Here is a 25,376-nt window from a genome sequence, read left to right on the forward strand (position 1 = left end):
GGCCAGTCACCCGAGGACAGTCTTCGCATCAGCGAGATCCTTGCCCAGGCCCAGGAGATCGCCCCGGAGAACCCAGCAGTGGATGATCAGCCTGCCCCAACTCAGGGCCCTTAGGGACGTAGAATAGGAATTCGTCTGTCCCGCTTTTGTACTCTGTTTTGTTTGATCCTTGCTAATATTTCTGAACTGAATTACTTTGAACATTATATGACAAAAGTTATTTAATTACATATATCGCTGCTTTACTTTATTTTGTTTTCATCATGAATATCGGTCTTACCCTTTTACTGCTTAAAGTCAAACAATAATGAATGAAGACGTTAGAATTGCGACACTTTGTAGTTGAGCAACAACGATTACAATGCTGATTTTTCCCAAGTCCATGGCTAAGAATCCGCGCAGGACTTGGGCTCCCTTTAACGCTTTACGTGAATCATGAAAGGTTAACCCTTGATGAAAGAATTGGGTTCTGTTTAACGCTTATTGAAAACTGCTGCGTGGTTAATTTCCCCCAAGTCTGTGGTCCGAGGAGCCATGCAGGACTTGGGTTCTGTTTAACGCTTATTGAAAACTGCTGCGTGGTTAATTTCCCCCAAGTCTGTGGTCCGAGGAGCCATGCAGGACTTGGGTTCTGTTTAACGCTTATTGAAAACTGCTGCGTGGTTAATTTCCCCCAAGTCTGTGGTCCGAGGAGCCATGCAGGACTTGGGTTCTGTTTAACGCTTATTGAAAACTGCTGCGTGGTTAATTTCCCCCAAGTCTGTGGTCCGAGGAGCCATGCAGGACTTGGGTTCTGTTTAACGCTTATTGAAAACTGCTGCGTGGTTAATTTCCCCCAAGTCTGTGGTCCGAGGAGCCATGCAGGACTTGGGTTCTGTTTAACGCTTATTGAAAACTGCTGCGTGGTTAATTTCCCCCAAGTCTGTGGTCCGAGGAGCCATGCAAGACTTGGGTTCTGTTTAACGCTTATTGAAAATTGCACAGTAGAGCGACATCAAGTAAAATATTCTTCATTAATAAAAGTACCTTTTCAGGTTATTTACATTCCATGGACGTGGCACTACACGTTCGTCCAAGTCTTCCAAATAGTACGCTCCAATGCCAGCCACAGAGGTGATATGGTATGGACCCTCCCAGTTTGGCCCGAGTTTTCCCCATGCAGGGTTCCTCGCATTGCCCAGGACTTTCCTCAGCACTAGGTCCCCAGGCGTCAAGGGTCTCGACTTCACCTTGGCGTCATAGCCCCGCTTGAGCTTTTGTTGATACTGAGCTAGATGCACCATCGCGCAATCCCTTCTCTCTTCAAGGAGGTCCAAGCTTTTCTCTAGAAGCCCATTGTTAACAATAGGGTCGAATGGAGCAGTCTTCTGGGAGGGAAAGTTTATCTCTAATGGGATGACGGCCTCGGCCCCGTAAGTCAACGAAAAGGGGGTTTCTCCCGTGGATCGGCGGGGCGTGGTGCGATACGTCCACAAAACATGGGCGAGTTCTTCAACCCACCTCCCTTTCGCGTCGTCCAACCTCCTCTTCAGCCCATTCACTATGGTTTTGTTAACTGCCTCGGCTTGTCCGTTACTCTGCGGATAGGCTGGTGTAGAGTACCTGTTGACAATCCCCAATTCACTGCAATATTCCCTAAAGGCCTTGCTATCAAATTGCAGGCCATTGTCCGAGATTAGGGTGTGTGGGGTGCCGAATCGGGTGACAATGTTTTTCCAGATAAACTTCTTGACATCAACATCCCTAATGTTTGCCAGCGCCTCAGCCTCAACCCATTTCGTAAAGTAATCGATGCCGACGAGAAGAAACTTCTTGTTCCCGGCAGCTTTGGGGAACGGACCTAATATGTCTAGGCCCCATTGTGCAAATGGCCAAGGGCTGGACAATGGGTTAAGTACCCCACCCGGCTGATGTATATTCGGAGCGAACCGTTGGCATTGGTCACACTTCTTCACATATTCCAGAGCCTCCTTATGCATGCTCGGCCACCAGTAACCCAGCGTCATAGCCCTGTGGGAGAGGGACCGGCCCCCCGTATGGCTTCCACAAATCCCCTCGTGCAACTCCTCCAGAATGCGTTCAGTAGCAGCTGGGTGCACACACAGCAAGTATGGCCCCGAGAATGAACGCCTGTAGAGCTTGGAGTCCTCGGACAACCAGAATCGAGGAGCTCTCTTCCGGATTTTGTCGGCCTGGACTTTGTCGTCCGGTAAGGAATCGTTCTTCAAGAATTGGACAAGAGGGTCCATCCAGCTTGGCCACTCACCGACGTTGTGTACCCGAATACCGTTAGCCTCCTCTTCCGTGGGGCGGCAGAGGTCCTCGACCAAAATAACCCGCGGAAGGGGCTGAGCCGAGGATGTGGCCAGTGTTGCCAGAGAATCGGCGTGGGTATTCCCGCTTCTGGGTATATGCGTTAAACTGAGGTCGTCGAAGTGGGCACGTAGGCGTTTAGCTCGGGCAAGATACTGTCGCATTCTTTCATCTTTCGCCTCCAAATCCCCGCTTACTTGCCCCACTATGAGTCTCGAATCCGAGAATATGCTCGCGCATTTCCCACCCAGCTTTCGGATCATGGACATCCCCTCCAGCAGTGCCTCATACTCAGCTTCGTTATTCGTTGCTGGGAATCCCAGTCTCAACGACTTCTCCAAGGTTATACCTTCGGGCGAGATTAGAACGAGCCCCACTCCAGAACCCTTTTGGTTTGCTGCACCATCAATGTATACTTTCCACTTATCGTGTTCTTGCACATAAATCGCGCTGACCAATCTCCTATCGTCGTTCGGTGATCCCTGCACTTCCACCCCTTCCAAGGTTGGCTCCGCAAATTCAGCTACCAGGTCGGCAAGGACTTGACCTTTTATGGCGGTGCGTGGCATATATCTGATGTCAAAGGCGCTCAAGATGGTTCCCCATTTAGCTATTCTCCCAGTGTAGTCGGTGCTACGGAGCACTGATTTCAATGGAAGTTGGGTTAGCACAACAACTGTATGCGCCTGAAAATAGTGGGGAAGCTTCTTTGTAGCTTGCACGACAGCCAATATTGCCTTTTCGAGGGGGAGGTATCGGGTCTCTGCCTCCTGTAGCGACTTGCTTACGTAATACATGGGCCGTTGCGTGCCGTTGTCCTCTTGGATCAGTACTAGGCTAACCGCGTGATCGGCGACTGCGATGTATGCATAGAGCACCTCGTCGGCCTCGGGACTGGACATGATCGGAGGTCGGGTGAGGTACTCCTTGAGCTGTTGGAATGCTACATCACACTCCTCAGTCCACTCGAAACCTTTCCACTTGTGCAGCAGGAGGAAAAAAGGTCTGCATCTGTCCGCCGAGCGGGAGATGAAACGGTTCAAAGCTGCTATCATGCCGGTAAGCTTCTGGACTTCTTTGGGATTCCGAGGAGGCTGTATACTATGAATGGCCCTTATTTGGTCAGGGTTAACCTCAATCCCCTGATGGGTTACCATGTAGCCAAGGAATTTCCCCGATCCCACTCCAAATGAGCACTTGGAGGCGTTCAGTCGCAGCTTGTACCTTCTCAGAATGTGAAACACCTCGTCAAGGTCCCTGATGTGCTCGGTCACCAGTTTACTCTTTACTACCATATCGTCTATATACACCTCGACGGTTTTTCCCTTCTGCTGTTCAAACATCCTAGTCATCATCCTTTGATAGGTCGAACCGGCATTCTTTAGGCCAAAAGGCATCACCTTGTAATGATAGTTACCAATTGGGGTGACAAAGGCAGTTTTTTCCTGGTCTTCCGCGGCTAAGGATATCTGATGGTAGCCCTGGAAAGCGTCCAAGAAACTCATTCGGGGATGCCCGACAGTTGCGTCGACCAGTCGGTCTATCCGCGGCATTGGGAAAGGATCCTTTGGGCAAGCCTTGTTTAAGTCCGTGAAGTCCACACAGACTCGCCATTTCCCGCTCTTCTTCTTCACCACGACTGTGTTCGCCAACCATTCGGGGTAGAACACTTCCTTGATAGCCCCAGCTCTTTTCAATTTTGCTACTTCCTCCCTCACAGCGTCTGCATGCTCCCTTGATGGGCGCCGAGGGGGCTGCTTCTTTGGGGTAATGGCGGGATTAACGTTAAGGTGATGGCGTATTAGGTCTGAGTCAACCCCAGGTGCTTCATAAGGATCCCAAGCGAATACGTCCTCATTTCGGCGCAGGAAATTAATCAGCGCCGACTTCTCCTATGCTGGTAGCTCCGAGCCGATCTGGAAAAATCTCTCGGGGTCTGATCCGACGAACACTTTCTCCAGCTCTTCGCAGCTCACTTCCATGGCCGGTCCTTCATTACCTGTAGATAGGACCGGGGTTCTTGATTGCTATAAGGTATTCCCGGTTGAAGTGGAGGGCACGTTGCTTAATTGTCGAGCAATTGCCGACACCATGCATCGCCTGGCCATTCCTTGATCCCCCACTATCTCTTTGATTCGGCCCTCTGACGGATACTTCACTTTCTGGTGCAGGGTAGACGACACAGCCCCTAGCGTATGAAGCCATGGCCATGCCACAATAGCCGTGTAGGGTGAGTATGCGTCCACCACGATGAAATCCACTTCCACTACTTCTATGTCTGTTTGCACAGGCAATCTGATCATGCCCTTCGGGATGACGATTTTTCCCTCAAAACTAAGCAGGGGAGCATCGTATGGAGACAGGTCTTCCTGCTTTAAATTCAGCCCCTTATACAAGTCTGGGTACATCACCTCCACGACGCTACCCTGATCAACTAACACCCTCTTCACGTCATAACCTCCTATTCTGAGCGTCACGACTAGGGCGTCGTCGTGGGGCTGAATAGTTCCCTCCTTGTCCTCCTCCGTGAACCCAATTAATGGCGGGGCCCTCCCTCTAGTACTCCTGGACTCCCTTCCACCTGGCTCTGCCGGGGACTTACCCACTGACATTACTCTGAACGAGCCGGAACCGGTTCTCCCAGGTGCGGCAAGAATGACATTTATCGTGCCTATTGGTGGCCTCAAAGCGCTTTGCCTGGTATCGACATTTGATTGCTCAGGGCGTTGCAACAGATGCCTTAGCTTTCCTTCTCGGACAAGCCGATCCAAATAGTTTTTCAGGTTCCTGCATTCATCAGTAACGTGACCAGGCTCTTGGTGATACGCACAATATAGATTCTGATTGCGTCTTGAGGAGTCGCCCGCCATCTTATTCGGCCATTGGAAAAAGGGTTCATGCTTTATTTTCTCCATGATCTCGTGTAATGGCTCTCGGAACACGGCGTGGACTACTTGAGCCCCTGTGGATCTCGATTGTTCCGTATAATCTCTCCTCGGCCTATTGCTGCTACTGAAGTGGTCCGACCTGGAGTCCCTTCTCTCCTGAGGGACAAACTTCGCCTTTCCCTTCCCGGTTTGCTGGTCCTCTTCGACCCTTTTATACTTGTCTATCCTGTCCATGAGTTGCCGAACGCTGGTGGCTGGCTTCCCCGTAAGAGACTTTCTTAAGCCATGCTCTGTCGGCAAGCCCCTTTTAAAGGCATTGATGGCGACGTCATCGTGACTTCCTTCTACTTCGTTGTGCACCTCCCAATATCTGTCCGAGTAGGCCTTCAGCGTTTCTCCTTCTCGCATGGACAGAGATAAAAGGGAATCGAGGGGCCGAGGGACTCTAGTGCTGGTGATGAAGCGGGAGCCAAAGGCCTGCGTCAACTGTTTAAAGGAGTCTATGGAGTTTGGTGGGAGGGCATCAAACCATCTCATGGCCAGGGGCCCCAGGCTGGAGGGAAACACTTTACACATTAACGCCTCGTCCCTGGAGTGGACGGCCATCCTTTGGTTGAACTGGCTCACGTGCTCCACTGGGTCAGTTCGACCATTGTACAGGGTAAACGTTGGCTGATTAAATCGCCGAGGGAGCACCGCCCGCTCTATTCTACGGGTAAATGGCGACTGGGAGATTCGATCCAGGGCCTTGCTCATGGCGTCATTGACTAAGCCTTGGTAAGGTGGGCTTTTGCGGCCGCGTTTGTGAGGCCTCTCTTCCTCATAGGAGAACGTCTCGCTCGGAGGGGTCCTCGTCCTTCGTCTGTATTCATCATCCTCACCACTGCTAGTATCCGAAATGGGCAAAGGACGTTTTTGCTGGGCTCGCCGCAGCCTTTTCTTCAAATCCTCAATCTCTTGCTGTAGAGCCTTCTGCTCGTTGTGCTGGTGGGACGCATGATCTTTCCCTTTCGAGCGACTTCTACTCGTGTGAGCGGTGTTCACACTGCCCTCTCGTTGATCATTTTGGTCCTTTGCTCGTTTAAGGTTTACAAAGTTGTCCTGTCGTTGAGATTCTGTACGTCCGGTTTGGCGCGGACCTGATCCTTCCATCCCTTGCTGTTTCACTTGTCGAGACACAAGTTCTTCCCACAGACGGCGCCAATTGTAGGGGCACGATTTTGGGGCTCTGGCCCAACAGGCGGGTGATTTTGGCCCAAAAGTCCCTCAACAATGAATTTGTAGAGAGTAGGTTACAGAACTAGTTCTTGACAGAGGAAACGCAGTTACGACCATGCCATGCAACTAGTTGGGCGTAAGGATATCCCTTCGAACTCTTGGAGTAATGGTCCCTGGGGCTGTTTCTTATACTTCTATCTCTTTTCTCGCTCTCTATCTTTCTCTTCCTTCTCTATCTTTTTCTTCCTTCAGCTTGCGATCCTTTTTCCATGGGGATCTTCTTCTCTTATATAGCATCCTTCCTAAGATCATGACCCTACACTTGTCAACCATCTGACCTTCCACTTGAGTGCCTGTCCCATAGGTCATCCTTTTTCTTTTCTGTGAGTTGCACTGGCCAAGATGATTCTGCCTTTCTGTCCCTTCCACATTAATGCGGCTGGAAAAGTAGTTCCTTGGCATTTAATGCGGCAGTTGTGGTTGCCCCCCTTCCTGGACGCCATGCACCATTCCTTCGTATTGAGTGACCTTTCGCCAGGTAGGAGGTGCGAATTTGACGCTCACTTGGCAAGTCCGAGGAGGTACTCCTCCTCGGACGCCCCTAAACAGGCCCGGCCCATCATAGTTAGAATGGGATATCCTGCGCCCCCTGCCTTTTCTTCTTATCGTGGTTGGGCTTGGTACATGAACTACGGCCCAACATTCGCTGACAGATTTTATCCCCCACAATAACCATTTCAATGAGTGCCTTTTTAGAAGCCTCAATAGTAAAGACTATTGGTACAAGCTGAAACCCTTCCTCCCCATCCATTTTGGGTTCAAACGCTAAAGTTTGTTACCTTTTAAGTGTATCTCTATTAGGATTCTTAACACAAACTAGCGTATGATTCAATAAATTAGTAGTACCATACCCCTTACTATCAGCTAGATAAGTTTTTTGACAGTAATTGCAAACAGCCTTAAAATGACCCTCACCAATATCTACTTTTTCAAAATGGTCCTAAACAATAGACTTTTTCCTATTATTACACACCTTGCCTTTACCTTTAGGTGGAAGTGGGGAAACCTCAGCATTAGTTGGAGTGGCAGTAGGTACAGCTCGGGCAACAAGTTCAACTTGGGCAGTAGATGTTGTTTGGGAAGGGGGTGCATCACTAGAAGGTTCCATAACCTAAAGACATCAAATTTATGCATTAGCAAACAACCATAAAAAACTAATCCTAAGAAAGATCATTATAGTTGACCTCTTAAAGGGCAAAGTCACATACACTGGAGCTTTGTAGAATAAGAAATATCATTATGCATAAGAATTGACTTCACAAGTACTGATTGGGATGTATCCTGAATCAACTAACAAGATTGACCAAAAAATTTAAAAGACAATGTGCAAGAATATATAAAATTATCAAGTCTAGTGAAAGGGTGCATCATATCTGAATCTCTATCTAATTGTCAAAGGATTCATATGAGTATCAAAATTATAATTAAGAATGACCTTTTCTATAATTTAAAAGGAAAAAAGTAGGACTTCTAAACTCTAGGTTGATGAGAAGATAACCCAATCCTATTTAGTATGATAACTCTGATCAAGACATGAAGCAATGGATTGATATAATATTTTACACGTAAATAAACACTACATAGATTGGGTGGCCTAACAACTCTGATTAGAAAGAGAAAATAAAAACCACAAAAAGAAATTACAAAGACATATCATCATCAATTTGCAAGCACAATTATTGCAGTCAGATATTCCTCAAACAATGACAAAACTCAAAAGTAACACAAACAATAACAAGAAGTTAAAAGAGAAACAACATAAGAGAAATGATACCTTAGAGAACTCTTAGTTGTTAGGGATTCAACCTTGCAAAGGAAGCAAAAAGCTTAATTGAACAACTTTCAACTCCTGTATAAAATTAGGATTTCAAATTTTTAAGTTAGGAAAGCAATCAAACAAATGAGCAATAAAATACAACCAGATAAGAAAATAAGAATGTGTTTGGATTTCATCTTTTTAAAATAGGGGTTCATTTTCTTTTTCTTATTTTTTTTACAGTGAAGATACAAGTATATTGATCATAGAAAAAAAAAACAAGGAATAAAACAGGCAGATAAAAATGGGTTTGGATTTTATCTTTTTAAAACAGGGGTTCATATTCTTCTTTTACAATGAAGATACAAGTATATTGATCATAAAAAAAAAAAAGAATAAAACAAGGTATACACAAATCATACTCAGAGCACACTAAAATAATGAATCAAACTAACTATAATGTTTGTTTGTAAAGAGTAAACACGAAAATAAACACAAAGCACACTCAGAAAAGTGATTACTCAAGTCTTCAAAAAATGATAATACAAACAAACACACTCAAATTAGGGGTTCCATCTTTGAAAATTGATAAATCAAGTCTTTGAACAACAAATCAAATAAAAAAAAATTAGGGTTTCATCTTTGAATCCAATCTATTGTTCAATTTGGTCACTAATCTTTAAGTTTTAAATCATTTGAACAAGATCCCTTAAGTTGCTTTTCATATGATTCTTATTACATATCAAAAAATAAATCATTTGAACAAAAAGATAAACCCATATTACAAACACAAAATACAGAAAAAGAAGGATGAAAAGGGAAATTTTTTTTACCTAATCTGAGACTAGGAAGCCGAGACTGAGGCTGAGAAGACCCATGGAGTGAAGACGGCATCAGGTGGGCTGTGAGGTGGCGGCAATAGCAACCAACAACCCGGTGGAGTGAAGAAACTAGAAAGATTTTGAATCTTTGATGTAAAGGAGTAAAGGACTTGGTTTGTTTCAAAATAAAAAAGAGAGATTTTTAAATCACTAGAGAGCAGAGAGAAAGATGAGAACTCAAAGAAGACCCATTTATAAGAGAGAGAGATGAGGGTTGAGATGTGAGAGTCTTGAAGTGTAGCCGAGTAGAGAAAGGAGTAAGGAAAATCTGACTTTGATTTTGATTTGAAGTGTAGCCGAGTAGAGTCTTGAAACCCTAAACCATGATTCATGACCATGGGCATGGGGAAGTGATGGAAAATTGCCATTTGATTTGAAGTGTAGCCGACTAGCCATTCCATATCTTCAGTAGAAGATTTTCTTTGCGTTTAAACTGTGTAATATGAGTGGTTTTAGGCATGGATACTCAGTGGTTTTAGCCTTTTAGTCCCATCACTCTTGCAGTCTTGCATGTAGCACTAAACAAACTCAGCTTTTAGTCCAATCAGTACACTTCTCCATTTAAACTTCACGTGTTCTGCAAATTACCAACATATATATATATATATATATATATTTATCTTAAAGCATCAGTCAGGTCGGGCTCTATGGGTTTTTAACCTATTAACCCACCACCTAAACTGATTATTCGGGTTTTATTAGAGAGGGACTCGAATTCGACCCACCATGGACTTTAGGTCCACTCGCTGGGCCTCGGGTCGGTAAGACTCGGGCAGGTTGGTCGGGTCTTTTACCTGCTGGACACCCCTACTTCCTTATCTTCTTTAGACTGGGTATTGCTTAGGTGCAGGCCCTCTCCTTCCTGCCTAGCCCATCTTCCTTCCTGCGTCGGTAGGCCTCTTGGCTGAGGGTCCTGTTATGACATTGCATTGTTCTTGCTATATCGTTACCTCTCTTTTATTCCTTTGTTACCCATGGGCTTTTAGACTGATGCTTTTGCCGATCCACTTTCCACACCCTTACCTCTTTTGGGCTTCATTGGCCAATATTCATGCTGTGCCAGCCCATTTCCCACATCCTTACCTCTTTTGGGCTTTATTGGCCAACATTCCTGTTGTGCCAACTCATTTCATTCCTCGGTCCATTTGCTTCTTTTTTACATCTTTTACTCCTATGGGCTTTTGCTAAATTCTTTGAGCTTCCTTGACCCAATTACCACATCTTTACCTCTTATTACTATTCAGGCTTATTGGTTTTTAAGCCAACCCAATGAATTTATTAATTCATTTCTTGGGCTTCCCTAGCCTATTTACCTCTTATTGTTTCCATGGGTTTACTACTTTATTCCTTGGGCTTCCTTGGCCCATTTACTTCTTCTTTACTTCTTATCATTCTTATGGGCTTGCTGACCATTATTCTTGCCGTTCCGGCCTACTGGGCTTACTTTACTACTTTCTCTTCCCATTTTCTTCATATTGTTGGGCTTCTTCTGCTATTGGATCTTTTGTCAAAAGTGAGCATCAACAAATGTTAGCTTGGCTCAAAATGATATTGTTTTAATGTGCTAAAACTACGGTGTTTTGTCACTGTCATAAATATAAAAGTTTTATCATTTATTTGCTTTCTTTTCTTTTCATTTCCCCTTTCCCTTTCCCATCCCCCTATTTACACCAACATACGACCACATCAATTGATCTCCATCTATCATCGTGATGACTTGAAAGATCAGGCCAAAAATACAAAACAAAAAACATAATGAATATGAAGAAAACAATTAAAAACAAAAACACAAAATCATATTGATAGCTACATCATCAAAATTTTCATCCCTCCACCAACAAAGTCAAGCACACAATAGAGATACCCAAAACAAATCACCTTTTTCAATATGCCACCTTTGTGTCTTGATGAACTAGCCTACCTCATCCGTTTGAGTTTGTTATGTGCAAAAGAAGTAGAGTTTCTGTTACAGATTTTAACATTATGCTTGCTGCAGAATATTTGGATGTTTGCTTAATTTTAGGATCAGAATAAGTTGTTGCATAATATTAGGATTAATTGCATTTGTATTTGCATTTTAGTAGGATAAGGGAATTTGTTTATCAAGTGTTTGGGGGGGGGGGGGGGGGGGGGTAACGGCTAGTGGAGCTAGTGTTTGAGTTTTATTAGGATAGTTTGTTCCTAAAATGCAGGGCTTATCTTGTATAAAAGGGGTAGTAGTTTATTTGAATAAAATCATCAGATAAGAATTATTTATGCAAAGTAATCTGTAGAGGTCAAGGATTCCTCAATCAATCCTAATTTTCTTTTTAGTGTTTATCCAATATCCATTAATTATCAAAATAGGTAAAGGTCAAGTCTTGTACGTACCAGAGTTCCACCATGGCAATAATGTTTTTCAAATCTTTACAACAATGGCACTCAGCATTGTTATCCGAAAACTAAAAACTACTCTAGATGTATTTTCAAAATACAATGTTTACCTAAATTGAAAATTATAACTCAAACACTCTTACCAAACACATTTTTTTTTCTAGACCCCACAGTTTTTAGTATTTAAAAATTGTTGTTTCAACTCACATACGAAACATGTCCCAAGACTCCTTTAATTCACCACCTCATCGCCACCATAACCACAATAGCCCTATTGACCATTCAGTATAACCACATTCCCCTCCCAAAAAAATAATAATAATCAAGCTCGAGCCCAAACGTGTCCGCATCACATGCCAAATCCCAAAGTTTATAGGCCACGCACCAACTCGCAACCTATAACACTCCCACAATTTCTAAAAAATTAGGCGTTCCACACATCATAATAGGGAGATTGAAATTTGTATAAATGGGAATCCTAGGTCTATGAAGCTCATTGTCATTATCAATTTATTTGACTATTGCTTGGATCAAGAGAATTTAAACGTGGATAGTTAGTTTTTTGGGCCAAGTAAACAAGAGAAAATAATATTGGTCTTGAAGTTAGTCATGGAACAATAATATATATAATCAAAGCCCATGTGGAGTTTGTACACTAGCATTTGAGAAAGACATTGGAATAATCTTATTAGAGCAGTAATGAAGAAAAATTTTACATTTTTTTAATTAAATTAGATTTGATTTTGTTTATAGAATGTCTGCGAATCAAATAGAGATATATACAAAGTTAGATATTTTGATGCCTCTCTAAACCCAAAAAAAACAAAAGGATCAAAATTGAAAAATCAAAGCTAAGCATATTTTTAGGTGGGTGATGTGTATTATTGCATGTGGATAATTGTTACCAAAACGTATCTGATATCTCCTCATTTCCGTCAATCTCAAGTAAAGAGTAGACTACTACCTCCTCATTTCTGTGAATCTGAAGTTACGGCTATCTATAGGGCATAATAAGGCCTCACTTCCGTGAATCTAAAGTAATGACCATCCGGAAAAAAGGCAAACGGAATATAGTAATATTTCAAACCAGTTCAAAAATAAATAAATAAAGGATTAATTAATGGATTGAGTCTTTGAAGATGATTAAGACTACAGTTTCTTTGAATGTTCAAGGAATGCTTTACTGTAGTTAAAAAGTTAAAATGACAACAAGTTTAACTTACTGGCTCAAATCCTTGTAAGAGTATGGTGAAAGGTCATAAGTTCAAAACCCCCAGTCTACCATTCAACTGGATCATATTTTGAACCCTCCACCTGTACTTGGTCAACTCAAAGAGTCAAAAACAAGTAAGCAGTCCATTCCATCTTTCTTTTTATTTTGCCAAGAAATTCTTTACCATTCAACCGAATCATATTTTGAACCTTCCACCTGTTCTTGGTCAACTCAAAAACAAGTAATCAATCCATTCCATCTTTCTTTTATTTTGCCAAGAAATTCTTTACCATTCAACTGGATCATATTTTGAACCCTCCACCTCAGGTGGACCACCTATTCTTGGTCAACCCAAAAAACAAGTAAGCAATCCATTCCATCTTTCTTTTATTTTGCCAAGAAATTCTTTCTTATCTTCTAGCCGTTCCCGGTGCAGAAAAACCGATAACATAGGAGTTTTGTGGAAAGAGACAACCCCAGATAAACCCAAAATTAGAGGACATGGGAGTTTTGTGAAAAGAAATAACCCCAGATAAACCCAAAAATAAGGCCTGCATGCTATGCTACCAAGCTCATACACACTGGTTTCCAGTATTCTGTCACAAATCAGGTAGAGATTGTATCAATCATAGGTAGAATGTCATTGCATTGCGCGGTTGATATTGTGCATATGAAACATCAAACAGCAAATGGCGGATGATATTCAGAAGGAAAAAAAAGTGTGCTATTTGGCATGAAGAGAACAAAATCATCTCACTATTATTTTATTTATAATGTTGTAACATCAGTTACTACCTCACAACTCTCTTATTCAGACTACAACACAGCACAGAAAATACAACTCTACCAAAACTAAACCAAAAAAAAAACAACTGTACAGATAGAGCTTCCTTCAAAGGGTTGCTTTTTCTTTAAACCTGGACCCCTATTCTCTGAGCAACCTGCATCAGAAAATATAAAATAAGAACATAAATTCACTTTAAAAATGCAATAACTTGATCAGGTAACTGTTTAGAGAAGTCTGAAGTGTGGTTTAACTAAAATCCATATAAGGAAACAGCAATGACAAACAATGTGATTAACATAAATGGTGATGGAATTGATATGGATAGTTTATTTACAAGGACGTATGCAACAAAACATTATACATTAAGCCTTAAAGCAATAACAAGCAGCACGCAAATCCCAGAAACAGGCAGAACACACGCAGTTATTCTGGTCCTCAGATGTTCTAAAACTCTTACCTCACCTGAAACAAAAGAGGCCTTGATTTTTAGAAATTTTGAGTTGGCATGGCACTATACATCTAACATTAACGGATTGAACTGCAGATATGATATATTTCTATGATAAGTATTATGCTTATCACAGTATCAATGTTAATGCATAAGTTGTAAAGTGGCCAAATCAGTTGCATAAAAGTTTTAAAATTTTGCTCTTTAAATTTGAAAAATGTAACTTTAATTAAACTAAATATGTAACTGATTCCCTTTGGGTGGGGGGGGGGGGGGGGGGGGGGGTTTGGTTTGTGAAAAAAGAAGAAGATGTGACTGATACCTAAAAATATGCATTGTGAAAACTGATTTTGATGCTAAAATGCCTATACTCCAGGCAAATCTGCTTGGTTACCGCATTTACCAACCATTTTCCAATTGAAGGAAAGGGCATTTCCTCAAAAGCCATGAAAAGGCATGTTAAATATTTACCTTTTCTTATTAAAAACATTAAAAAAAAAAAATTCTTCTTTACAATTTAATAGTCATTCACACCCTATTCTTCTTTCTTATTTACCTCTAAAATGAAGATAAGCTTTGAAAGATAACGAAGGAAGCTAATATTGAGAATTTCTAAAATTAGATATTTTCATAGGGTGTATTTGAGGAAACTTCAATAATCAACAGACAAAGGTCTTTTAACATCCTCACACACACACACACACACACACTGACACACAGCTCTTTACGTCAAAAGACAGTTGCAAGAATCATTAAAAGAAGTAGCTAGAAGAATATGAACCAGAGATATAACCACTATGTTCTCTTCCTGAAATATATCGTAACATAAAAAATTACATGGCAAAAACACTCATCCAAGTAATTCCCAGGAAAATAAGAGATGCAGATGACAACCTACCTCCTTAAAAGAGTGAACTTCACTTCCCCAAAGCCAAGCATCACAGCCTGCATCTCTAGCACCCCATATATCATTCCTACGGTCATCCCCTACATGTACAGCATCCTCGGGCTTTACTCCCAATAAATCACAAGCTTTTAGAAATATTGTTGGATTTGGCTTCTCTGCTTCAACCTGTTTAAGGGAGAGAGGATCATAGTCAAGACCATAGATAGTAGAGGAAAACAAATTGTTCATAAGAAAAGTTCACCATTAGATTGCTAATACAATTATGATATATGTATGACATTATTTCTTGAAGTTTAAATGACTTCATTGAATGTAATACTGATCAGTGTACATATGCATGTGTATGAATATCAGAAAGATAAACCTCATACACATGCCGCTAGCCATCCCATTGTGTGTATGAAAGGGGGTAATAAAAAAAAAAAAACAAAAAAACAAAAAAAACTATATATAATGAAGAAATCAATGGACATACTTCAGCTGAAACTGCCACAGCATCAAACCAATGGTCACAGTTTAGAGACCGCATTAAAGGTCTTAACCGAGTGTCAAAATTTGACACAACACCCAACTTCACACCTGCTTTCCTAAGAGCTTTAAATACATTCTCAGCATCAGGATCACAGAGGTGCCAAGCCTATGGAAAGAAAAATTGGAGAAAGAATTATAATCACATAAGTTTAAAACTCAAAGCATGCAATTTATAAAAGCCAATTTAGAAATGACCCAACCTTGTTAGTGCTATAGTAGTTGTAAAGTTCTTCAAAGTACTGAGAATCTGAACAGCCAGTGGAGTAACTGACTATATATTGCCAGAAAGGCCTTGCATCATTGACATATCTGCAATTGATGAAAAACAAAAAACATTATTGATTAAGATAAGAGATCCTCAACAAACATGACAGAAAAATTGCAACCTTTTGCAGTTCTGGCAATGGGAATGTGAAGGATATCATTCTTAATAATGTTCAATTTTAATTATTTAAAAGCTAAGGGCTTAAGAAATGAAATCAGGTAGAAGTGTGTCCATTGCCACTGTTTAAGAACCTGAAAACATGGCACATAGGAAACGGACTTTACATTGGACCCTTTAAAGATAATAAGCAAGAAAAAGGTCACAAAATCTAGATACAGTCATGGACAAATCCTCTGGTGATACTCTGAAGTGTTCATACACATAAGTGAATTACCAAGATGATAAAATTTTGTAAACAAAACCATATGAAAATTAGGCTGACCAACTAAATTACTGCATTTAAAAAGAGTCTATTCAAACCAAACATGAGAAAAAGATAAGTTTAAAATCAAAAGATATACACTGTTTTTTAAAATTTTCTTCATCATTCTATTCTATCCAATTAATGTGTCTTTGTCACCAGCGCATTAATCACTCTACCATTTTTGGATGTAGTACATGATCATCTTTTTAATTCCTGTGATTATTTATTAAATTTTTTAAAGTTGATTTAGTTTCATCTTAACCACTGAGAAAATATAGAAAAAGATGAAACATGATTGTGCATAAATATTACTCCACTTGAATAAGTTTCGTAAACTTTCTTTTCTAATATGTAGGAAAGCAAGCAATGAGCCACTTTTCCTTTTTCATGTTATCTTCTTTTTTTTTTCAACATCCCCCCCTCCCCCACCCCACCCCCCCCCCCCCCAAAAAAAAAAAAAAAAAAAAAAACCGTCTCCATGAGAGAGAGATGAGGTCAGAAACAATAAATTTGATTTTGAATTGGAGACAGCTCAGCTGATCTACCTAAGTAATAGAATCTCTAATTCTAGGTTTGGAGGGGGGATGGGAGGAGAGGAGAGGGGCTGGATGGGTGGCCGAAATATACTTTTCTGGCTACCCTTTGCCTCTCCTCTCCCCTCATATATCTTTTTTCCCAACATATCCTAAGTTTGGTTTTGCAAACTCCATGACCAAGAATTAAATTATGTGGACTCGACCTTCTAAAAGCAAGATATCCAATTCTTGATTGTCTCAAAAACATAATTTATCTCAGCATTAAGTGTCCAGATCAGATCATTGTTGCAATAACAATATTTTGGCCACAATACAGCTTCAATGATCTTGGCTTTCTTGAATCAGTGGATGGTATGCTTATAGATCCAACTCATATCACTGTAAGAGCTGCCACAGATAAATCAGCATGCTTTGAAAGGAGGACAACACAATTTTAATCCATGTGGCATTAGTAACTTACTACTGAAGTAAAACATCAATCAGCAATGAAATCACTAAATTGGTCCCACACCCTAGACCAAAATTTAAAAATATCTTGCTTATGTGCTAGACATAAACTGGTCCTGTTCCCTCATGGTGACTGTAATTTCAAAAACATATAATACAAATCGGTAAACTGTTTAATACTCCAGAACACCGCCCCTCTCAAGTCAGAACTGAAAGACGTAACACCAACCCATTAATTACAAACGGGTTGATAAGGAAAACTTTAGCATGGCACTTGGTGACTTTAGCAACATATGTCGGCAAAAAGTATCAAATCTCTTAAAGAAACAAAGTCATTTAGTACTGTTGTAAGAAAAAGAAAGCAGAAAAAAGAAAACCGATTCCAAACAACAAATGCACATGACATCTTTCGTAACTTTTTTTCACAACCATTGACATGACCTATTGTGATTGGGGGCATAATAATCGTGGTGTTAGTAATGGACTCAAGGTGAAAATAAGGTGCTCCAAATTACTTGGCATTACAACAGCCGTTGTGAAAGATGTTGTGTTCTTACTTCTTGGCATTACTTGATTCCAAATTACTTTCCAGCATATTTGCACCTCATTTGGAAAATTTTGAAATATGAGAGAAAATATATATGATAAACTACCCAAAAAAAAAAAAAAAAACAAAGGGAAAAGATTAAGAATATAGGAAGTGATAACAACATAATTGATTACTACCATATAATCCAAAAAAATTGGAAATGGAGAAAAGAACTGGAACGGACCTGAGACGGGATCCACCCCAAGGCTGCCCATATGCCCTTCTGTATCTGTTCAATATCTCATCCTCTGAGTACTTCACCCCATATTTCTCCCCAATCGTCCTATATATCTATAACAAACACAAACATAGAGAGTTGTCAAAATGAACAAGACAAAATTCATGAATTTCAACTCCAAAAACCATAAGTTCTACTAAAAGATGGCACCAATAGAGATAAGAAAGAGAAAGAAGAAAAAAGTGAACAAACATAGAGAGTTGTCAAAATGAACAAGACAAAATTCATGAATTTCAACTCCAAAAACCATAAGTTCTACTAAAAGATAGCACCAATAGAGATAAGAAAGAGAAAGAAGAAAAAAGTGAACAAACATAGAGAGTTGTCAAAATGAACAAGACAAAATTCATGAATTTCAACTCCAAAAACCATAAGTTCTACTAAAAGATGGCACCAATAGAGATAAGAAAGAGAAAGAAGAAAAAAGTGAAACTAAAAAAAATACCCAAAAAGCCATTAATTCAATTCATTCAATACATTCCCTCAAAACCCAGAGATTTCCAATTCATACATACTTTCACCCAGAAATCCATTAATGCCAAAAAAAAAAACTACCCAGATAACCAGAATTCCAACACATGCAGTCAGACCCTCTAAGCCAAACATGAAAAAATCACTTACATGAACACAACAACAACACACATGCAAAGATTTCTGAATTCTAACAGTACAAATAAAAGTACAAATACAACCACTGAGAAGTGAGAACCCAGAAATCCAATAATGCAAAAAACACAGTACCCAGAATTCCAACTCATGCAATCAGACCCACTAAGCCAAAAATCACATACAGACACAACAAAAAACATACATAGAAACATGTCTGAGAGAGAAAGAGAGAGAGAAAAAGAGAGGGAGGGACCTGAGCCATGGGTTGAGAAGGAACAAGAAGAGTGCCAGCAGCGTCAACCAGCAAGGCCTTGTGAGTGATCTCACCATACAAAGACCTTCTATAATCCTCATAGTCTTTCAGTCCCAACACACCCAACCCAACAGGCCTAGACTCCACCACCGCCGTTGAAGATGAACGCATTGCACCCACTTTCCCAAACGCCCCTCCATTTTTAACAACTCTATGCAGCAGCAGCAGCGGCACCTTCGTTCTAGTCGCCATTAGAGCCATTTTCTCTGCGTCTCATTTGAGGTTGCCCTTTCTTTCTTTCTTTCTCTCTCTCAGTCAGTCATTAATAATGTTTGTTACTTTGGTTGCTGCTTTGGTAATTAGCTGTTGTTTGTTAAGAATTTCATCACTTTGGCAAAGGTGTGCCGTGTGTGAGGATCCACAACAAGAGTGGCTCAGGCTGATATGCATTATATAGAGATTCTTAATCTGGGGATGTGGTAACGCCCCTGGGTTTCAGTATTATTACAATTTATAGCCCCACTATTTTTTTCTTTTTCTTTTTTTGCCTCTTGGATAAATAAATGGATAAAAGTGACCTGGCTTGGCTCGCTTAAAAAAATAATAATAAATAAAAGAAAAAAAAGACTACCTTGATAGTACATAGCCACTCTTGAAAAGTAGCATGGTACTTGTTACTTAGATTGTGTTTGGTATTAACTTAAAAAATCAGTTTTTTATTATTATTTAGTTTATTTTTGTTATTATTTATGGGTCTTATTATATTTTTTGGTACTATTCATTAGTCTCACTATGCTATTTTATCTATCTTTTAGCTTTATTTATAGTATTTTCAGCAATTTTTTTTTTTAATTTTAGCTAAATAAGTTGTTCTCAAACAGACTCTTTAGTCCAATTTCAGGACATGTTTCATGTTTTGTCAACTTATAGTGGAGTAACATTACTTTTATTGATGCTTTTCTTATTATGCATCAATATAAAATTGGATGTATCTTTAAATTTACTAATTAAACTGACTTACCTCCGTTCTCCAAAAAAAAAAAAACTCACTTACCTCCCTTCTAAAAAAAAAATAAAAAATTGAGAGAGTTTCAACTTATGGTGTCCGCTCCTAATAATAGCTTTTTATCAGACTAAGACATCAATCAGTTTTTGGTGTAGGCAGGGATTGAACTTCAGATCTCTTGTTCAACCATTAGAGACTTTATCAGTTAAGTTAACTAGAACACAAAAAAAAAAAAAAAAAAATTAAACTCACTATCATATTTTAAAATTTTAATAGAGTCCTCATTGGAAGACATTTAATTCAGTTTTGAGTTAAATATTACAAATTAAAAAATATATCCAACTATTTATTCTAGTTTCATACTAATTTATAAGAGTATTAAATAAGTTTAAAAGGAAAATGCTAACAAGTACTCTTAAGGTATTAGTTAACAATCAATTTTAGAAAAGTTTTTAATGTCGTGTCATTTCAAATTTTAAATAGGATCATTTTAGAGATAATATTCTTCTAAAAAAATTAGGGATAATACAATTTTTATTATATAAGTCTTACAAATATATCACCAATTGTTGAAAAGTAATTCAGTTATTTATTCATTACATTATTGAGATGAAACTATCCATATTTATTAATTTATCAATTTGAAAGAAAAAAATTATAGTAAAAATCAGATTTATTAATATATCAATTTTTATAATTTTATAGTAAAAATTTATAATAATTTTAAGTTTTACTTTTAGATAAATAGTGAAAAATGAAAATGACTCTCTCCACCTAGTTCTTCCAAATAAATCGCTTGAAACTAGGTAAACCATAAATACTCCTTAAAAACTTCCTCAAAAAAAAAAAAAAAATAATACTCCTTAAAAACGAAAGTGCTAGGTAAACTCAGAAAGTCATTATAAAAACAAAGATATCAAGAAATAGGGAACGGGCGAAAAAGTCAGGCTATCAATTCTCACTCTCTCCTTGCATAGCAATTTACAAAAGATTGACGAGGAATGATGTGGAAATTGCTTTTGCTAATATTTTAAGATTTTTAACTTTGCTTTGCTAATATTTTAAGATTTTAACTTTGTATCAAGCTTCAAATTTAAATTTAGGGAAGAAGCAAGTTGCTGATACTTTTTTTTTTTTTTAAGAGATATTAACTTTGTATCAAGTTTCAAATTTAAATTTAGGGAAGAAGCAAGTTGCTGATACTTTTTTTTTTTTTTTTTTTTAAGAGAGTTTCAACCTATGTTGTCCGCTTTTGATGATAACTCTTTATCATTAAACTAAGACACCAATTAATTTTTAATGTAAGTGGGAATTAAACTTTAGATCTCTTATACAATTATCAGAGACTTTACTAATTGAGCTAACTGGAACCCACAAGTTGCTGATACTTAATAGTATTAGTATGCGTCTATTGGACATGAGAATTAGATATTTTGGGTGTTGGATGGGAATACTAAGGGGACAAAAAAAAATTAATTTAATATATATTTTTTTCGTTTCAACTAATAACTGTTTGGAGAATTAGTTAATACCGTTGAGCATACTTGTCAAAACGTGATTTGTAATTTTGAATTGTGTATCGATTTTACATTTTGTTATATTATGTATTATATCGTATTATATAGGGTAAAAGACATAAACACTTTATAAAAATTATAAAAAAAAAATTGTAAGTATACATAATTTTTGTTATAAACTTAAAACATATTTAATTAATAACTAATGTAATAATCATGTATACTATAATATATAATAAAGCTAACTAAGTATCAAATTAAAGTATAATTATGACTTCTAACTTCCACAACCAAATTGGGTCAAATTAAAAAATGATGATACATTATATATAACTAAGATGATATTTTATTTCTCATCATATTCATAATCTTGCCTAATCAATTTCATCCTCATAATTCAAGTCACTGTTATCATTATTTTTGGCATCTTGCAAACTCAATTTTCATCATTAACATCTTTTTCATGTCCATATATTATTTTAGGCGAAAAACACATTTTGGTCCCTACATTTTCAGCCGATTTTCGTTTTAGTCTCTAAGTTTTTTTTTTTACCGCTTTTAGTCCCTCTCCTAAAAAACACTTCCATTTTAGTCCCTGCCGTTACATCAGAAACGGATATTGCAGACGTGGCAAACGGCAAAGTTAAATAATAATAAACTAATGTCTACGTGGCCTAAATTAATAATAAAAAATATTTTTTAATGCCACATCAGCATCTAAATTAAAAAAAATTAATTTATTAATTTTAACTAAATAAAAAAAATTAAAAACTAAAAATCTTATGAATTGAGATCTAAGTGTGCCTTAAACAAGAACAACAAGAACACAAACTCAGATCCAAGAACACAAACCTATAAATTATTTTAAAAAAAAAAAAAAAACTAATCAAAGCCAGAAATTCCAATCTCAAAGCCAACCACATCCACCAAAATAAAACCACACAACAACCCAGGCCAAGAAAATCAACCCACAGCCACAAATCATCGCCAAATCATCGTCATTGTTCGCGAACTCAACCACTCGCTTTCACTCTCAAACTCAGCAACTGAGCTTCCCTCTCTTCAAAACCTCAAAAGCCTTTGTCTCTCTGAGACTAAGAACCTTCGCGATCATGGCCGGTGCAAACGAATTCGTAAAAGGAAGCGTTAATGCAAACGGCGTCGCAGTGATCACACTCGATTGCCCCAAGGCTCTCAACGCAATGAACCTAGGTTGGTTTCACTTTCCTCATCCGAATTTTATTGCTTTTCGCTCTCTTTCATTTCTTGTTTCCTCTATTGAAGTCTGAGCTAAAAGCGATTCGTTGAAATTCGTGCAATTTTGGATGATTTTGAGTTCTATAGCTTGAAATTGTTGAATGAAAAAAAAGAAAAAAAAAAAGAAAAAGAAAAAAAAAGAGGAATTTTGTGATTGAAAAATGTGTTCTTAACTGATGATTAGTGGGTTTGTGGCTGTGGGTTGATTTTCTTGGCCTGGGTTGTTGTGGGTTTTATTTTGGTGGATGTGGTTGGCTTTGAGATTGGAATTTCTGGCTTTGATTAGTTTTTTTTTTTTTTTTTTTTAAATAATTTATAGGTTTGTGTTCTTGGATCTGAGTTTGTGTTCTTGTTGTTCTTGTTTAAGGCACACTTAGATCTCAATTCATAAGATTTTTAGTTTTTAATTTTGTTTTTAATTTTTTTTATTTAGTTAAAATTAATAAATTAATTTTTTTTTTAATTTAGATGCTGATGTGGCATTAAAAAATATTTTTTATTATTAATTTAGGCCACGTAGACATTAGTTTATTATTATTTAACTTTGCCGTTTGCCACGTCTGCAATATCCGTTTCTGATGTAACGGCAGGGACTAAAATGGAAGCGTTTTTCAGGAGAGGGACTAAAAGCGGTAAAAAAAAAAACTTAGAGACTAAAACGAAAATCGGCTGAAAATGTAGGGACCAAAATGTGTTTTTCGCCTAAAATAATATATGGACATGAAAAAGATGTTAATGATGAAATTGAGTTTGCAAGATGCCAAAAATAATGATAACAGTGACTTGAATTATGAGGATGAAATTGATTAGGCAAGATTATGAATATGATGAGAAATAAAATATCATCTTAGTTATATATAATGTATCATCATTTTTTAATTTGACCCAATTTGGTTGTGGAAGTTAGAAGTCATAATTATACTTTAATTTGATACTTAGTTAGCTTTATTATATATTATAGTATACATGATTATTACATTAGTTATTAATTAAATATGTTTTAAGTTTATAACAAAAATTATGTATACTTACAATTTTTTTTTTTTAATTTTTATAAAGTGTTTATGTCTTTTACCCTATATAATACGATATAATACATAATATAACAAAATGTAAAATCGATACACAATGCAAAATTACAAATCACGTTTTGACAAGTATGCTCAACGGTATTAACTAATTCTCCAAACAGTTATTAGTTGAAACGAAAAAAATATATATTAAATTAATTTTTTTTTGTCCCCTTAGTATTCCCATCCAACACCCAAAATATCTAATTCTCATGTCCAATAGACGCATACTAATACTATTAAGTATCAGCAACTTGTGGGTTCCAGTTAGCTCAATTAGTAAAGTCTCTGATAATTGTATAAGAGATCTAAAGTTCAATTCCCACTTACATTAAAAATTAATTGGTGTCTTAGTTTAATGATAAAGAGTTATCATCAAAAGCGGACAACATAGGTTGAAACTCTCTTAAAAAAAAAAAAAAAAAAAAAAGTATCAGCAACTTGCTTCTTCCCTAAATTTAAATTTGAAGCTTGATACAAAGTTAAAATCTTAAAATATTAGCAAAAGCAATTTCCACATCATTCCTCGTCAATCTTTTGTAAATTGCTATGCAAGGAGAGAGTGAGAATTGATAGCCTGACTTTTTCGCCCGTTCCCTATTTCTTGATATCTTTGTTTTTATAATGACTTTCTGAGTTTACCTAGCACTTTCGTTTTTAAGGAGTATTATTTTTTTTTTTTTTTTGAGGAAGTTTTTAAGGAGTATTTATGGTTTACCTAGTTTCAAGCGATTTATTTGGAAGAACTAGGTGGAGAGAGTCATTTTCATTTTTCACTATTTATCTAAAAGTAAAACTTAAAATTATTATAAATTTTTACTATAAAATTATAAAAATTGATAAATTAATAAATATGGATAGTTTCATCTCAATAATGTAATGAATAAATAACTGAATTACTTTTCAACAATTGGTGATATATTTGTAAGACTTATATAATAAAAATTGTATTATCCCTAATTTTTTTAGAAGAATATTATCTCTAAAATGATCCTATTTAAAATTTGAAATGACACGACATTAAAAACTTTTCTAAAATTGATTGTTAACTAATACCTTAAGAGTACTTGTTAGCATCAAATTTGAACCTTTCTAACCTATTATCAAAAAGGAAAATGAAAATAAAGGCATTGCATCAGTTGAAGCAGGAAGGTTCAACCGTTCAAGTTGATTTTTGACATTATGCAAAAAAATGAAGAGGATAAAGCGTGAAACAATTTTGAATTGACAACTATCCATGACAATTCCCCCTCAAAAAAATCTATCCATGACAATTGAGGCAATAATTGTTATGATCAACTCATTTCTCTTTCTTTGACTTTTGCGGCAAAATCACTATGCTCCAACGGGTGTGGTAAATTGTGCATGTCAAAGATTTCGAGATACATACATATCTTTTTTTGATGAATGAGATACATGTATATCTATGACACGTACTCCAAAACAATTTTATCATCAAACACGTTTAGATTGTGTTTACTATTGGCTTTTTTTTTTTTTTTTTTTTTTTTTTTACTATACAACTTATATTTTGCTACTATTTAACTTATTTTTGATACTATTAGTATTTATGGGTCCTATCATACTATTTCAACTACCTTCTATCTTTATCTACAATACTTTTAGCAAAAAGTTTTCAGTTTCAGCTAAATAAGTTATTCCCAAATATACTCTAAGTTACAACGATTATTAAATTTTGAAGAAACTACTACAACTCCCCCTTGTGTGATCAAGATATGACTTAAAATAGCTTAGATATTTCCGTCCATTTAAAAATTATTCAAATTTCA

The 25,376-nt window shown here is 37.6% G+C and overlaps 1 protein-coding gene across 2 annotated transcripts; it reads right to left on the bottom strand.

Annotated features, from left to right (window-relative positions):
• Positions 1-13,436: 13,436 nt before the first annotated feature.
• Positions 13,437-19,171, bottom strand: LOC126693442 (uncharacterized). 2 transcript variants are annotated; one of them, XM_050389400.1, is made up of 6 exons: positions 18,737-19,171; positions 17,821-17,927; positions 15,576-15,684; positions 15,320-15,481; positions 14,836-15,009; positions 13,437-13,643 (listed from the first exon to the last, which is right to left on the bottom strand). In XM_050389400.1, the coding sequence occupies exons 1-6, from the start codon at positions 18,995-18,997 to the stop codon at positions 13,614-13,616; spliced, it is 843 nt and encodes a 280-aa protein (XP_050245357.1). In that variant the 5' UTR covers positions 18,998-19,171; the 3' UTR covers positions 13,437-13,613. The 2 variants fall into 2 exon arrangements, with proteins under 2 accessions (XP_050245357.1, XP_050245358.1); XM_050389401.1 differs by lacking the exon at positions 13,437-13,643 and adding an exon at positions 13,781-13,951.
• Between the last annotated feature and the right edge of the window lie 6,205 nt (positions 19,172-25,376).

The sequence above is a fragment of the Quercus robur genome, chromosome 7 (genome assembly GCF_932294415.1).
Source record: "Quercus robur chromosome 7, dhQueRobu3.1, whole genome shotgun sequence".
Lineage (NCBI taxonomy): Eukaryota > Viridiplantae > Streptophyta > Magnoliopsida > Fagales > Fagaceae > Quercus > Quercus robur.

Excerpts from the sequence above, each read along its gene's own strand:
- LOC126693442 (XM_050389400.1), bottom strand. The coding sequence starts at position 18,997 with ATGGCTCTAATGGCGACTAGAACGAAGGTGCCGCTGCTGCTGCTGCAT. Across the intron at positions 15,685-17,820 it reads TGGGGTGGATCCCGTCTCAG|ATATGTCAATGATGCAAGGC; the intron begins GTCCGTTCCAGT and ends CATCAATTGCAG. Across the intron at positions 13,644-14,835 it reads AAGTTCACTCTTTTAAGGAG|GTTGCTCAGAGAATAGGGGT; the intron begins GTAGGTTGTCAT and ends TTTCTGATGCAG.